The 17,679-nt window shown below is 40.4% G+C and overlaps 1 protein-coding gene across 2 annotated transcripts in view; it reads left to right on the forward strand.

Moving 5' to 3' along the window:
* specc1 (sperm antigen with calponin homology and coiled-coil domains 1) overlaps positions 1 to 17,679 on the forward strand; it is a 73,259-nt gene that overhangs the window by 7,598 nt on the left and 47,982 nt on the right. The window contains exons 1-3 of one of the 2 annotated variants that reach the window (XM_080040405.1): positions 3,219 to 3,332; positions 7,454 to 7,638; positions 7,780 to 7,915. In XM_080040405.1, coding sequence (XP_079896531.1) covers positions 7,477 to 7,638; positions 7,780 to 7,915 — 298 coding nt within the window. In that variant the 5' untranslated portion in view covers positions 3,219 to 3,332; positions 7,454 to 7,476. Of the gene's footprint in view, positions 1 to 3,218; positions 3,333 to 7,453; positions 7,639 to 7,779; positions 7,916 to 17,679 lie in introns of those variants that run through there. The other variant, XM_080040404.1, reaches the window with a different exon arrangement.

Genomic DNA, 17,679 nt, shown 5'->3' on the forward strand with positions numbered 1-17,679 from the left:
GTTTCACGTTAGCCTCCATAATGACTTTGCACACACTGTTTTTTTCATGGAGCCAGGTGCTGTACAGATGCACCGAGAGCTGTCGACGTGGTCAGGCACTATTAATGCATCGTAAATGCATGCACACGTAATCACACATATTTACCTATCGCACATATTGCCTAAACTGGAGTCTCAAATAGAACCTCCTGTTTCAGTGATATGAATCTTAATTTATACTTTAAGAATTTATCGTTTAATATAGCAATGTTTTCTGTTGTGGACATCTGTAGGGCAGATGGTCATCAGATGGTCAGCTGCTGTTTGTAATGTGATATCAGTAGCAGCAGTTGCTACATGAATATGACACCAACAGAAAAATAATATCTGCTTGTGGTTGAAAGGCGTTTTTTTGAGTATTTTGATTGGTTTCCAGCTGTGTTACATTTATATTTATTTATTCTCATTTTGCTTGGCTTGTGCCATGGCCAGTTTATCTGCACGTTGTTTATTTCAGATGTGAAAATGGCACACACACAGGGAGTGCACAATAAATAAGCGACTACCGTACTGTGACTTTAAATGAAAAACCACTTGACCAATTGAATCTCTTCTTGTTTTGTCAAATAGTTTTGACATCCTGAAAATTGGGTTTTCATTCAAAACCGCGTGGCTTTAAGTGTGTAATTAATTGTTTGCTTTTATGGGGACAAGTGCACAGCATAGACCATACTACACCACATACCACATCCAGAGCAAAGACTGAATCCAAGACATCAATGTTCTGTTCAGATACCACTAAATCTTTAAAGATGTTTGGAGCTGACTTCCCACACTCATTACACGATCCAAATGTCTTTGTGCACAAAAAATGCAGCTTGACATTGAACTTGTAATTATACCGTATCTTGTGTTTCGTTGTCAGTTTTGGGTGGTATAAAGAGGAATATAGGCTCTATACTTTCATATTTGAAGCCACACATTCACATCGCATGCAATGGTGTTGCGTCTATATGCGGAGAGTCTGACTCAGTCTTCTTTCCTGCGGACAGACGGAGGAAAAAGGAAGAGAATGAGAAGCATGCGGCTCTTCTGAGCGCCGTCGTGCTTGCTAATGGTTTTGACCGAGAAGTGTATCAAACAATGGCAGGAATCCCTTGAGAGCCACGTCACCTAGTGAGCATCCAGGCACATGGATTTATGTCCCCTCATTAGTTATTCATGGGGGTTGGCCTGCTTCATTGGGGTCTGCTGTATCCGGTTTCCTGTCTCTCTCTCTCTCTCTAAGTGTTGTTTTAATTCCTGCAATACTCCCAGTCTTGGCAGTATGGAAGTTTTTTTAAATTGAAAATTCTTAGAAATGTCTTAATATGTGGCTTCATCCATGGTCAGTGTATTATTACTCCTATTGTTGTGCTAGTGAGTTAGCAAGGTGGACATGAAAGTTGTTCTTCCCTTTTCTTCCAAGTCCATGTTCTATATCAGGACACCTCAGACTATTGTTCTTATTCAAATGCCACTTACAATTAAAAAGTAGTTTTTGGTGCACTGGGTTGGTCTGCGTGCCTGTACACAAACAAAAAGCAGTAGCTGGTGACACTGTGTATAAGAGTATGCACATGGTTGTCTACACCCTTCCAAGAAATGCAGTGCATTTCAGCCATGCTATGGGCATGGCTCCATGGATGGCTGTGTCCATCTGTCGGTCCAGTCTTAAAGTGATTTTTTGACTTTATCTTGCACCAACCTTGTAGTGGTGAAAAGTCATTACGTGCTGTTTTGAGTGAAATATGAATGCCTTTATGAATGCTCACCACACCTGCTCTTCAGGGATGATGTATTATAATGAGGAGTATTCCGCTTCCTTGTTTGATTTGGAATAGAGTCAATTTGAGTCATGTGTCAATATTTTTCAAACATTGCACCCTTCAGGCATGTAAACTGGAATAGAAAACAAAGTCACATGTGTCTTCTGTATCTCTAAAGATGACTCTCCTTTGCCATCCTAGGAAAAAAACAAATAAAACCATAGTTTAACAGTTTAAAAGTGCAATAATACATTCAACAGACACCTTCTGACATTAGATAGGGGAAGTATGACCTGTGGTTATGGTGTTATCCCAGCTAGCTATGAAAAATCACAGAAACGGTACAATGATTTGACAAGTTGACAAGGTTTACCAACCAATAAGGTTGTGTCCAACTTTACATAATCAGTGTTTGTCCCATGACATCTGTATCTGAAGCATGGTGGGAAACAGAATGTGGTGCATTAAAAGCATTCTGAACTGTTACTCAACCCTTTGCAAGCACCCTGTTTAAAAGCCCGTTTTTGTGGTGGTATAGGGGTGTGGTCTGACCAAGTTCCTCAGTATACCACTTGCCACAAACTGAAGCTTGTTTCATCCCGGCCCAGAGAGCAATACGCTCTCTGCCCACACGCTCCACGGCCTTGGCATGCCGTACGTTGTGGGATCCAAATTAGACCAGTATGCTGGAGCATAGAATGCCTCCGCAAATAATCCACTCTCACATAAAGAAGTGTTTCTGAGACAAAGACTGGCTTTGATAGTGTTGGTAGCGTCCCAAACAGCCTACTGCACACACTAAAGGACTCATAACAATGTCATAAATCAATCCTTATTTCTACTGTGCTTTCACACTTCAGTTTTGAGTGGGACATAGTGTACAAAGACTTCACAGGAGTTTTTTGCAGAAGCAGCACAAGTACTTGCTTAACACAGCTGTGGTTTTTAATTTAATGATACAATGGAACAATTGTGTCTTGCCCACAAACCACAAACACGCAGCTCCCAGGTTAAAATCAAATTTCAAGCCACTGTCCTGAGAACAAAGTCCAGACAACTGCCTTTCAAACAACAGCAGTTCAGGCTGTGTTCGTGATACAAATCATTGTCCTTATTCAGACAGTGTACGGCCCAATATTCTCTGAGCCACATGTTGTAAATCTCTTATTCCTCCTCCTCCTCCTCCTGGTCCATTCTCCCTTTCTTGCTGTCTGTTCTTCGTGAGTAAGAAAAAGTGTCTGGAAAAACTGAGGGTAGAAAAACATACTTATGGCTGAGACGCTGTTCCTCTTCCTCTTTGTATGAGAGAGAGAGAGAGAGTGAAAGAGCCAACCGTGCACACAGCACTGGGGCTGCCAGCCTGCAGTACTTCCTCATCCTGACTGCTGTATTGAAGCCGACAGACGTTGCTCCTGACCCTTCATTTTCGCTCGTATAGACGCACTCAGTGGAGCTCAGCAAAGGACATATATATATTTTGGTCAGTTGTGCCTCAGGGTGATCAGGCAGAGGGCAGGCTCTAGGACAGCATCCAGGACCAAACACGTGAGTCAACTGTTTTCTCAGACCTCAATCTGTCATTACTCACTACCTTAGGCTCTCAGACTATATTCAAATATTCTGTTCAATCTCAGTTGTTGTTTTTGTGCTTTATAAGGACAATGTTTATTAACATTTATTTATTTTTTTGGATTGAAGTTGTGTGTGGCTGTCGGATAAGAATAGGAAAGTTTGAAATAGGAAAAGCTGAAGTCATTTTATATAATGAGTTAGGAAGAAAGTGACTAAGAACATCTGCTACCGATATTTCGGCCAAGTTTGTCACATTTCTGTCAACTGCAGAAAGTAAAATTCTGAATAGGGAAATGTGGTCTTGGCTAAACTCTGCAACCTGTGCAGATCCCATGCAGGATTTACAGAAGTGGCAGACCTGAGATTGCTGCATTTATCCATATGTTGTGCACACAAAACGTTATATCAAGGTTTATGTTTAAGCCTTATAAAGTTAACATGCTAACCGATGAGCCAGTCAGGAAATAACACATCACAGGATGTGATGACACACACAGTCATACCTAGCATCTTATATCCTTTTTTATTTCGGATGCAGTCACCAGCATATGGCATGCTTATTAGTTCAAATATTATCTGAATGCTGGTGGTGTAGTTCAGCATGAATCTGTGATCCAAGAGAGATTTTGGTGATCTGCTGGTACCATGGTATGATGGTAAAGCATTCAACATAGCTGTCAAGCAATGTTTGGCTATGCTTTGTTGTGTGTTGCAGTGCTGGAATGGTTTTAATGGTATTCTCTGTGGATAGAAGAATATAATGCATTGATTGCACTAAAGCAGTTAAGTACATCTGAATGTACTTTGCCTAATTAAGTGTAACCACAGCAAAGCCAGCTGGTTTTCCAGCCACTCCTTTGCCAGACTGCTGTTTACACATCTGATCACAGCTTTGAGGTCCGTGTAAGAGGCAGTGGCAGGATGTCTGTCCTTATGCAAACTTTAGAGAGATCCTAGCGATTGGAGGATGCATTTCATTATCTTCAATATTCTACATTAACACACAAACCGAACATTTGATGTTTAGTGCGTTTGGCTCATCCGGCGTTGTACCAGGGCAACCTGTATTTAAGGTCAGAGAGTGGTCAGGACGGACTGTTTAGCTAGGATTTCCCCCATGTGAGCTCAGGCGATTTGTGGTTGTGTTGAGCTAAGTCAGCCAAGTTACACATTGGAACATATTGGAGTGTGTACCATGCAAGACGGTATTTCCTCTGTTAGCGTTAAGGTTCATAAAGAATAATTATTGCTTTTGGCTGAACATCTGGCCCTTTTTTTTAGCTGAGCAGCAGTTTTACTGCAGGTTACACCTTCAAATAATTATACGCGTGGATCTTTTTCAGTCAAAATATAAATACACTTTCTAAATACTGCATCTATATTTGACTAGTGAAGGAATATGACATCAAAGTACATTCTTAAATGAGTAGTGAAGAATATATGTTGTAATGTTGTGTATGACATGTCCAATGTGTTGAGCTATCATATTTCTTGAATTGATCTAAATTGGTGAGCAAGTAACATTATGTTTGAGTGTTGTTGATCCCCCTTGTGTGATGAAAGCACATGGTCCTCTCCCTCAGGGTTGTTTCACATCAGATGGTGTCTGAGAGGTTGTTTCATCCAGGACCAAACAGATAACAGTGCGTCCTCACTCCTAGTGCCCACCTCTTATCTCCTTTCAGCAGTCCTGTCCAACAGCAACTGTCAGAAATGACCCGAGAAACTCCAAGAACGCTCCGTCCCATATTCAGCCATTGCATTAATCTTCCCGTTTTTTGAAAGCAATATAATTAAGGCGGATGACAGCCCATTACTTATGGCTGTGGTGACTACAAGTAACATTTAGTTTTTCTAATTTTGTATTTTGTGAAGCCTATTTCCATATATAGCTTTTTACCAGCCTTGTTTAAGCCAAGATGCCATCATCTTGCTTTTTTTTTTTTGTCCGACGGTGCAAGCTGTAGTGCGGTAAAAGTCCGTAAATGTACAGTATGTCGTCTTTGTTAGCAGGGTTGCTATTTCAGGGAGATATGAAACTCACACTGTAGGTCTTAACAACTCTTGGATAGTCTTAAAATACAACGATCTGTCTGTCTCTCAAAGAAATTTGGGTTCCCAACTAGGCCACTGTAAAGTAAGTGGGACACAGTTCAGGCTCCTGAGAATCATATCGCTGCAGAGAAATATTCAGAGGTCATGTTTGCAGAGTTGAGACCTGCAATAGTCTAACTAAGGTGCAATAAGGCTTGACTGGTATATTTTAAATATCTTAATTATTTCACAAGTTTCTAATTAATTTAGGTTCACAAAATGTTTGGTTGTTGGATAGTTCCCTAATAATATAACTTCATGGGGGACATCCTCAATTTTAGCTGACTTCCCTATTTATTCATTTTAGCCTACACTGAGATCAAAGCAGGTGAAATGTATGCTTGGCAATGCGTGGTGCTGTAGACTTGTAAACTGATCTAAAGTGAGGCTAGCCATCTCAGCTGAGGTGTTCCACTAAAGAGGCCATTCAGGAGTGAGTCACAGGATCTGGCCTGGAGACTTCTTAGTATCATATGATGGCCCAGCAGGGAGACACACGCTCTCATATGGACGAAAATTCAAACAAAGTGCATACAGTGTGTTCTTAATCATCCCTAAGCACCCACAAACATTCTCTTATAAAACAGCAGTTTAAACTGGGTGTCCTCTGTTTGCTGATGTAGTACCCCTGTGTCATCTTTGGTTATTGCATATATTACCCATCATAAATCAAAATAATGAAGGGCCACCAACCATTGGTTATTCAATATTTTCTTTACTGCAGCATCACTGCTCTGAGCTGTTCTGATCATCTAAACGCATGCAACATTTCAGTTATTCCAGCAAATGAAATAAGTCAATAGGTTAGAGCAGAGGAGGGGGGGGGCTGTCTTCCCCAATAACCCTCCAGGGTGCCCCCATTAGAGGCAGACGATCAGGTTACCTTTCCCCTGACCAATGAGTCGGCTTGCCCACTGGGAGATACAGAGCACTTTACCAGTGCACATCTCTCCTTGGTTAAGTGCACTCCTACCTCTTTCCATTTCCCAGACTACTCTTTGCCCCAGACGAGTACATTTCCTTCTGGACATTAAAATGCACACCTTTAACAGTCTGTGTGACCACATCCTGTTGGAGCTAGAAGAATTTAGCCAGCATTGAACTGCTTTTTTTAAATCACATTTCTTACAGAGGAATGACAGTGTTGGGTGTAGATGGCTGCATACCTCCTACCAGATCTGTGGAGATATGTCTGTGTGTTGGTCAGTGCTGCTGGTTTGCATAAATCAGATAAGAGATTTTGTTCTCTCTCCTCCCTCTAGCAGGAAGTGGTTCATTGCTGTTGCTACTAGAATAACCTTAGCAGCCCACAGAGGCAATGCCTGGCTTGTGTATCTTGGAAAAGCCTAATACAGTGTTAGTCTTCTTATTGACATTAAGCAAAGGTCCTGCCTATTATTCTCTACATCCTCTTAAGGTTTGTACAGCCGTGGTGCTTGAGAGAGCAAATCTAGTTCTGATCCACATCGATAGCTATCGATAGAGTATGTTAGTTGTAACAGGATATTTTAATTGTAGTTTCATATTCTCATTTCTTACCTTATTTTGAAGTAGTGGTATTTACCTGAAAATGTTTAGATCTATATTGCCCATTAAAGTCATAAACGTTTGGTCTTTGGGTTGCAATTGCAAACAAAAAAATGTAATATTATAATGCGGTTATATTCAATGGGTTGCTTGTAAAAAGCATGTTTACTTGTGGGCGAGGCTAAAAATAAAGCTATCAACTTGTGTCAGTCAGAAACAGCAAGTGTACAAGTAAAAATACAATTGCACAGTGTCACTTGTTTTGTTGAGAGCTCCCTTCAAAGAGAGTAACCTTCAAAGAGACAATCTTGAGCATCTGTTTGGGAAGAATCTGGCTCCAAGCTCCATGGTAGCTACTCTGTTGTACTGCAGTGAATACACCAACACATTAATGCACATCATTTTTCTCGAGGATAACCATTCAAAAGTGTGTTATACAAAAATGTCCTCTCTTCTCTCGACTTCTCTCCCAGGTGTAGTTAGCTGAGGTGCAGCCATGTTGAAAGCGGGCGCCACCAAGGTGGGGCTGCCCAAGCCCGGACTCCAGGACAGGGCCAAACAGGCCTCCGTGCCCCTGTCTTCCTCAAGCACCACCTCCACAGCCATGAAGACCTCCAGATCCTCCAACACGCTGGCCTCAGAACAGCGCCTCAGCAGGGTGAGTCGTAAAAACAATCTAACACATACTAACATCGTTGCACATGTCCATTAATGATGACAATGATTAAATCAAATCAGAACATTATGAGAACATTGTAGGACCTACATTGTTGATACTTAACAGCAGATGTCTTTCTAGCTAAAAAGAGCCAGCAGCGATGATGCCCTGACAAAGCCTGCACTGGGAGCTGCTGCCTCGGGCTCCAGGATGAGGAAAACTGTGACCACTGGAGCCATCTCAGATCTCGCTGAGGCCCGCCCTCGCAGCCAGTCTGGTAAGGGATTGACCCCTCCTGGCAGATATCTATTTTATGTATCTTTGTTTGAGCAATATGATGCTGAAAAAGAGATACAATTGTCACAAATGATGGATGTGACTGTAATTTGTATCAGAGATTAGATTGAGGGATCTTCATAGTAAACACCGCAGCTAACAACTTGTGACCACTAGAGGGCAACAGCACATCATTAAAGCTGCTTTCCACAGCTCCTGGGTGCTGGCGGTAGCTGGGAGCTCCAGAGATGCCTCTCTTTACTCTGTTTTTTTCATGTCCCTATTCATTCCTGTTTGGTTGGCATTGATGAGGTGCAGGTGGCTGAGGACTATGGTTCCAATGATTTTAGTCCCAAACTGAGAGACTGGATGCATTCATAGTCTGCTCCTCAGACAACGTCTGGTTATGGGTGTGAACAGCAGGAGGATATGTTTTGGAAAACATTATGGACAAATTATGTTGGTGGTATTTTTGGCTGGTCTCTTGATGTTATCTTGCCTTTGTGTGTTACGTGTGCTTTGGTGTACACAGGTGATCAGTAATTGTACAGTATGTATTGGTTTATCTTATAGTACTTTTGTGGTCTATTTGTATTCAATCATTAGTTATCATTTTGGACAGCTCTGAATGAAAGGAGTACTGTGGCCTATGCTCTGCTATCAGCATATGCAAATACTGTATTGCTCATAGATTATTTTAGACTGATCTATCCCACTGAACACACAAAGTGAATTTTTTTTACCTCCTTCCTTGTATAATTGTGCACATGATTATAAATCATGTTGGGATACAAATAAAATACAAAATAATTTCAAGTTCCCAAAGGTGTAAAAAAGGGCCACTATCTAATTTATTCCTATAAGAGTGATAATTAAGATCTGGGTTTGGTACAAACATTTGACTCATTACACTAATTAAGAATAATAGGATTATTATTTTTTTGGCTCTTTTGTCGCATACACCAGAAGTATAGTGGACTGACCTAAGCTTTTTAATACTGTACCTTATGCCAGTGGTTCTCAATTATTTTCTGTCATGCCCCCCCTAAGGGACAGAATTTTTTTCGCGCCCCCCCTAAATTGAAATACTATTGAGAACCTGCTAATATTTATTTATTTATCTGTACAAAAAACTGTATGAGTTTCTGGCACGAGCATTCTGCATACAATCACCTTATTATCAGATTAGATAACAAAAATTATCTAAGATAACTTCTGCAGCAAAAAAAAAAAGTTCAGTTTATTAGCTCAATTTGTAACATTTAAACAAGACTGCTCAGTCTGTGTGAATCTCAGGACAGAGAAACAAGAGCAAATGATTCACTGAGGTTTGCATTTCATTCAAAACATTTTTAAACTGTAAACATTGTTAAGGTGGTGTTTTTTTAAATTATTATAGGCCAATAGGCCTTCTGTGATGTGATAACCAATAATTCATTAATGTTATTATTAGTCTACTTGCTTGATATCTTTTAAAATAGCCTACAGAGACACTTGGAGACACATGTGGACATTTATTTACTGCAAATCGCGGCCTTTCGCGCGGATATGACCATACACAAGCACACATCGCGCTTGCTAGCACTTTTTTATTTATTTTTTATTTTTTTGGTCAGTTGGAAATCAAGGCAGCCCGCGCCCCCCCCCCCCCCCTGACAACTCACGGCGCCCCACCATTTGAGAAGCACTGCCTTATGCTATGATGGTTAAACACATTCGGGATAACACCTGCTGTTTTGGGGGGGTTTATGATCCATGCGATCCATATTTGTTTCCTATGAATGAATCACAATTTAGTTTCCTAGCTTTCCACACATTGCCATGTTGATAATGTACAACACAGCAGCTTAAACACACACACAAAGTTAAGCAATTTTAAGAGCCATTAGTACTTTATATGAGCTGGGTTCCAAGCAAATACAAATAGACCTAATAGTAAAACATGGCAAATATTGAAAGACAAATATGGGGGTAGATAATGACACAGATTTGTTTGCAGTAATTAATTATTAATTATTAATTAATTACAGCATATCCTTGGAAATCCTCTGTGAAGGTGATGGCTGTGTTTGTTTACAGTGGCCCATCCGCAAAGTGTATTGAGGCTTCTTCAAAGGGTTGTAGTGCTGAAGCAAGGATAATTGAATTCTACTTGACAAAAGAATCTAGAGGAGCCGAGGAACCCCAGCCAAGTGGGGCTCTCGGTTCTTTTCAAACACAATTAGACCATGATCAGCTTCCATCAGACCGGGCTCTAATTAAACAACGTTTGGTCTTCACACCCAAGGACAGGAAGACATTCTCTCTCAGTGTGGTTCATGATACACTCATTGCTCTTCAGATACTTTCTTCAGGTCTAGTTTAGCTATTTCTGATATCAGATCAATGTTGAGAACAGGATTTCTGTTCAAGAATTTGTGGTCATAGGGAAAACCATATTTTAAATAGGACAGAGTTGTGGTTAGGATATGTAGGTAGAAGGTATGTATTATATATATAAAAAAATAAATTGACCCGGCTTAATGTTGAGCTTGTTTCTTGGCACTTGGGTGTTTGCCACCACTGCAGAATCAGTCAGACTGGGTATTATGTTTCCCTTTCTTCTGCTAATAGTCTCTCAACTGAATTATGTGCACAAATCAAGAAATATTAACACATACTAGAAATGCAATTCCTTGAAGAAATTGCGGTGTGACTGCTGACGCTGCTGAAGCTGATGCTGAAGAAGCTGACGCTTCACTGCTGAATGTTGATGAAGGATGAATATATCTGAATGAACAGAATGGTTGAATAATAGAATGTTTGAAAAATGTGGAATATTTGGAAGTTTGAATGGACTTTCTAGCTGAAATGAGGAATGAATTATGACCTTGAACTATGACCTCCAAAATGTAATCAGTTCATCTTTGAGTCAAAATCAACATTTGTGCAAAATTTGAAGAAAAACCGTGGAAGCGTTCATGAGATAATGCAGTCACAAAAGGCAACGTCACAGTGACCTTGAAGTCTAAAATGTTGTGTTAGAATGGGGACTCGAACCCCCGACCCTGTGTACAGCTCAATCAGGATACTACCATGTAATGTACTGAAGGAGCTGAACATGTAGAATGTTGAATGAAGTTTATCGTATGAAAAATTAGTTAACGCATTTTGAATTTTTCCCCTCCGCTTTGAGTGGAGTAATTTTTGGAAAATAAAATTTTAAATCCACATAGGGGAAGGTGGGGTGATTTGTGCATTTTGGAAGTTGCAAAACCCCTTGTTTCTAGAAAACCGTGGAAGAAATTGGAAATGTGACCACATATTTAAGAAGAGCCATCCATTTGACTCATCCTGTAAAGAAGGGAGACACAAGGAATAAGATATAAGCACATTTAAGCTCAAAAAACTGTGTTTTGCCTTTCAAAGTAAAATTTCCATGATCAAGGTTTTTTGATTATTGTGTCTGAACAATTATAGACACGTTTGAAAACATTTGACACATGTTTTAGTGCTTTGGTATGCTACACTTTGAGTCTATATAGTTAGCACGATGTCAACCCTAAATTGCTGCATCATGCCTATTATCCAAAATTCTGGGGATGGGGTGATTTGTGCGCAAGGGCCTGGGTGAGTTATAAGTAAGTAAGTAAGTAAAATGTATTTATAAAAGCACATTTATGACAGTTTGCACTGTCCAAAGTGCTGTACATAGTGCATTCAGTAGGTAAACAATGAAGGTAAAATAACAATAACCAAAATAAAAGACGTAAAGCCCATACATCCACATAAACACAGATAGTAGTGCAGAGGTAAGTAAGTAGTGCAGAGGTTAATGGGGAGGAAACACCAGGGTGTACATATGGGTTTTGAGCCTTGATTTAAAGGCAGAAATGTAGGGGGAATCACATTTGTCAGGTGGCAGTTGGTTCCACAAGCACGGAGCAACTAGTGCAAAGTACATTTCTGAGAGTTGTGCCAGTGGCATGGCTGTATACGCTGGTCACCAAAAGAAAGTGATTGTCTACAGTAGCTCAGAAGAGAGTGACATCTCAATTCCACTTAACGACACCACTGATGAGAGTTCAGATGGCCAGAAAGATGATGATGGTGACTTTGTCATTGTGACAAAATGACGCACAAATCACCCCACTACGTGGGGTGATTTGTGCGACAAGACAACTTTTTTTCCGAAAGCTATATTTCTTAAACAGTTTATTCCAGATCCAAAGTTTTTATTGCCAGGGATGCACAACATCCTGAAATATATGTACATATTTGAGTTGGAGACATAACTGTCAAGGCCTCACTTTAAAATCACTTTGAGTAAAAAGTTGCACAAATCACCCCACCTTCCCCTACATATTTTTGAAGTTATGAATGTTATGAAAATTATTTTATCATAATATTAATGGCTGAACTATGCTGAACATTTGGATACTTGAATCAAGTTTGTAGGATGAATTTTGAGTGAGAAGAAGCGATTTTAAACGTTTCATAATTTTGGTTAAATTGTTTATTAATTATGAAGTTATGATTTTTTTAGAAAATGTTGAATGAAAGCAATAATGTGGAAAATGGGCTGAATATGAGGATAGTTGAAGGAAGTTTGTGGAATGAAGCATGTTGAAGATATATGAATTAGGCGGAATAATAATACGGAATAAATACGCAGAATATCAATGCTGTGAATGCTTTCACACCAAATATGTCATATACACTTTCTTGATGAAACGCCCTCAAACGTATAACTGACATATCCTTTTTAATTTTTTTTTGCGTATGACTGCGGGACATCCATGAGAAAGAGAGGTGTCTTCTTTCTGAACATGGAATTCCCTTCAGTCAAACTTCATTGTTCTGCACTTGGGCACGTCAAGACATATGACAACAGACGATGAATGAATACGTCAAACAGGTCTTAACACTTCAGCGAGTGGAACATCTGATATGACACCTGAAAGAGCAATGATGGTTAACCATGCATGAAAAGCAGTGACAATCATTATTTATCCTGCTGCTCTCCCATTCCCTGAGCCCGACCTGAGAGATCGGCTGAAGGATCCACAGGGCGGAAATGCCATGATTTAAATATAGATTGGGGTTGTGATCCCTGGTATTTTGGGCTAGTTGATGTTGATATGTAACTCTCTGAAATGTCTTGAGTGTATGCATTTTACAAATCTGTTTTTCGGTGAAGAGAAGAATTTCCTTTATGACATTTTGCGATAAACATTCACTGGACTACTGAGGTATGTGCCCAGACTTGTCCAATTGATATTGTCACCTGTCAGTGTGGATTTTGTCATTAGACCGTGGATCCTTATAGGGTGTTAAAAACATAATATTTTTCTTAAATTGTATGAACTTGAAAAGATTTATAATTCATAATAATGTAGGAAGGAGGACTAAAGTGGGGACATACTGCATGATTTATTTTCCCAAGCTTTATCTGAACTGGGTAAGATGTACATGGGATACTGTTCATAAATGGGAAAGCAAACATTACTGTGTTCAGTTAGTTTGTTAGTCATGAAATTGATTTGTGGTACTGTCTTTCCGTGGATGAAGGAAGTTAATGGCTTTTGTCTCTCTAAAAGACTTCAAAACAAACCTCAAGCACAGTAACTATACTGAATCATGTGCTATGTATTGGGACACAATCACAGTAGATTTATAAAATAGTAAAGGTCCTGTATAAAAACTTAATCTACACAAGTTCATGGAACACGCACACACACACGCACACACACACACGCATGCACACACACACACACACGCACACACACACACACACACACACACACACACACACACACACACACACACACACACACACACACACACACACACACACACGCACGCACGCACGCACACACACACACACACACACACACACAAGTATTGGCTAAAAAGATCCACTGACTGATTGTCTGAACCTGACCTCCCCCGCCCTCACACAGCATGCTGTACTAATGAGTCAAAACTGTTATTCTTGCTAATGGAGTCTTGTCCCTATCCCACTTGTCACTTGACCAGCTCTACCGTGCTGTCAGACAACGGGTTAAAACCCAGCCTCAACCTGATGACTTATTTAAAGCGCTTCATCAATAATTCAGTACAGCTTTCAGTAGCAGAGAAGTCCCTGTGGAGTGTGCAAGGAGAAGTGACAGAAGGAGATAAGGCAGTCCTGCTTTATAAATAACAAGCCCGCTGGGGGTGACTGCAGGGCATAACTTTACAAATGGGCACTTCATTGGCCGGCACTTTCCTTCACCGCTGCTCAGTCGATGCTTACAAACTGATCGATCGTAATGTATGGGTGAGTTGAACTTACCATAAATGTCTTTCACTAAGTATTTTCATGTCGGAAGTTGACTTTCTACAGCAATCAATTAATGCAGCTCTACTGGTTTTTGATGCATTTTGCAAGGACATTTAGCAAATTACACATAGCTGTAGAGAGTAGTCCACAAAGTTAGCATTGCATTCTTGCAACATTGTCAAACTCTTGATGGAGATGCAGCTAATGTAGCTCAACAAGCGTCCTGCCTCAAGCAGAGAGCCTTCTGATAAACTAACTTATTTCTAAGTCCTACTCCAGATTTTTAAACTCCACCCGATGCTGACTCAAGTGACATCAGTGAAGGCAATTTATCAGACTTGGAGCAGTTCTATCTTGACCCACTTAAGGCTCTATAGAACTTTTTTTCTTCCTGAGGTCTGTAATCAAACTTTAAATATGTCAAATCGATGGAGTTCACCTCTAAGGCCCAAGTTGTGTGACGACCATGGGTGATTGCAAGAAACTATTAATTGATATATTGAAAAGTATATTTAATAAGTCATCCATTTGGAGCTCCATAATTGACAATAGAAAACAACAGTACAATGGTACAAAAGTCAATCATACTAAATGAAGCCCGGACCTTAAAGTCTTACCATTTACAGGTGTGTATATCTGTAACTTGTATCGGTACAGACATAAAGGAGCAAGATACCTTGCTCTTATAATATTTACTCTAGCCCTATTTCATGAAGTCGTCCGTGTTCCACTTGTGTGTATTTGATGAGTCTTTGACAAGATTTTGTAGATTTGAAAACACGTAGCTCAGCTTAACCAAGAAGCATCAAGCTCTGCTTTCACTTTTTTTCTCCTCCTCACATGTGCAGGTCAATCTACTTGATCGTTAACATAGATGGTGAAATGCTTTCTCGCATACAGAGGTGCTGTTTCATTAACCACTAGTCATGGTAGTGTTATGTCTTGCTGATTTGAATCCCTGTTGTATGTGCCTTTTCCCTTCTGATTAAATACTGTAGGCTGGAGATTTAAAGTAGACCAAGTGAGTTTTTACATGTCATTCCCCAAATATCTATCAACCAAATGCAGGACATTACTTTTACCACCAGCCTCTCCTGCACCAAAGGTCTGCTGTCAATGAGTGATGGATAGGAGGTTTCTCTCTTATTGTTTGCTATATGTGATGTTTGCTAGCCCAACCAAATGGAATATGGATTTTATACTCTATATTCAGAAGCTCCTATCATTTCCTCATAGCACTTATTCACTGTGATGAGAGTGGGAAGATGGATGTTTGATGCAAGTGTCAGTTGACCTTAGTTAACAGTCAGAGTGAAGGATAAGTCTCCGTACTCAGACTCCAGACACCGGTAACATGTGGTCTCAGCAGGGCCCTGTCTGTCTCTGTGTGTCAGTGTGTGGGGAGGCATGCAGGAGAGAGGGGCATAGTCCTGGTGCTCCTCATTTCTGTCAGAGGAATTAATCAAGCACGCCTCAGTCAACTGGGACGCCTTAGCCTGCATAAGCACTCAGCCATGAAAGACGCACACTGACACAAGCAGCAGAAAGACGTACATGCAAAAGGACACACATGTTTTCCCTTTGTTTCCCACATAATGCCATTTTCAAGTTAGTATACACCCCATACAGTATGATAATGATGCACTCCTCCATTAAGTTTGCAAACGGGGGGGGGGGGGGGGGGGGTTAGTAGCATGGCAAGCAGGAATAGCTTTACTCCTAACCACTGCAGCGCAAATGTTTGCTTCAAAGGCCAGAATTAACACTGTATCTATGCATCTGGCATCGACTTAGACAGAAACACACCTGAGACCTTCCCAGGATTGTTGACCGGAGTTTGGTATCAAGTTTGAAATTCCTCTCCCAAGAAGCTTGTGACCCAGGAAAGTCCCCTAAAGATGCAAGAGGGAGAGAAATGTACTTGAAAGGGGCCTGTTTGGCCCACGGAGATGGGCGCCCCGTAGTGAGGAGAACATTCTTAGCTGGATTAGAGGCATGTTTGTTTACCGAGGTAGATGTACTGCTCCAAAACGGGGAGGGAAGAGAATATTAAGAAAGGAACAGGGCGATGTAAGAGCTGTTTATGCAACATTCATGAGCTATAAAAAAAATAAAAAACGCTTGAGAGCGGACATGTACAGTTTTGTATCAAAGAACTGAATATTTGGCCTGACGTGGGCAGAATAATGCAGCAAACTTAGTCCTTCCTTACAGCTATTGGAGAATTTATAAATAAGGTTTTTCTGGCTGGAGTTAAGAGTATTTTGTGCATCAAATGCATGTTGAGCAGAAATGCAGCTACAATTTTTAAATACGAATTGCTTTGTAGTTCTGCTCATACATTTTATTTCCCTGGTTATTTTGAGCAGGGAACATGAGGGAAAATAAGCGAGTATAGCTCTGAGCTTATGCAACAGAGATGCTCTTCTAAAAATATCAGCGCTCATCTGTGTCAAGTATGGCTTTAAAGGATTGATGATGCAATGAAGATGAGTTTTAAAATCTAATAAATAGCAGTTGTTGGCTAACATTTTGGACCAGCACACACCACAGCATATTGTGTAATAGCCATGGTGACATTAGTGCAGTCTCATTATATTACTGTAAAGTCAAGTTGGATGAAACACTATAGCTGTCGTTAAAGTAGGGTATAAAACGTCATCTGTTTGTGTGCAGTCTCAGTCCTTGTTTCTTTGTAACTGGGTATGACTATGGTGTAGAGGTATTTTTGGCACATAAATAAATAAAATGCATTTTCATCATAACAGCAATTTGCCTGTAGCGTAAAATATAGTTGTAGTAATGGGATCTTAAGGACGCTTTCATGAGCGCAACATTGAGTCTGTTAAAATCAAATCCTCGGGTGCTTCGGTTTTGTCAGTTGTGAATGCAGCATGTTCACTCTGGTGCCTGACCAAAACAACCCGTCCGAGATAGCTTGCAGAGATCTCAGACATTTTACAAAAGAACCCTAGTGCGATTTTGATTGCAGTGAGAACATAATCCGACCCAATTGTAGGAACCAAAATGCAATGAATTATGAACTGCCTCTGTGGGCATTTGTTGAAATGTGCAAAGGCCAATGACAGGCTTAACATGAGTGGTAGAGAGGACTGACATCGACTTGACTGCAGAAACCCAATGTTTGGTAGACATGTGGGCCAAATAGAAGGCAGCAAAAATAATAACCATTAATCATTCCAGATAAAATGGGGGAGAAGGAGATTGGTGTCACAGTAGATCAGTGTCAAGTCAAAGTAATAACAACTTTGACAGCAGTATTTCAAAGTCCACGATTCTCTGCATCGAAGTGGCATCTCTATTCCCATGCTGACAACGCCAAATGTCTAACCAACAAGAAAGACTTCTACAAATACATTTCCCGCCCTGGTGCTTCACACTTGTCCCTCAGCAAGTACATTTGGTTGTTGGTCTGCCTAAATGTGTGCATTGTCACTATG

The sequence above is a fragment of the Ammodytes marinus genome, assembly GCF_949987685.1.
Source record: "Ammodytes marinus genome assembly, chromosome: 14".
Classification (NCBI taxonomy): Eukaryota; Metazoa; Chordata; class Actinopteri; order Uranoscopiformes; family Ammodytidae; genus Ammodytes; species Ammodytes marinus.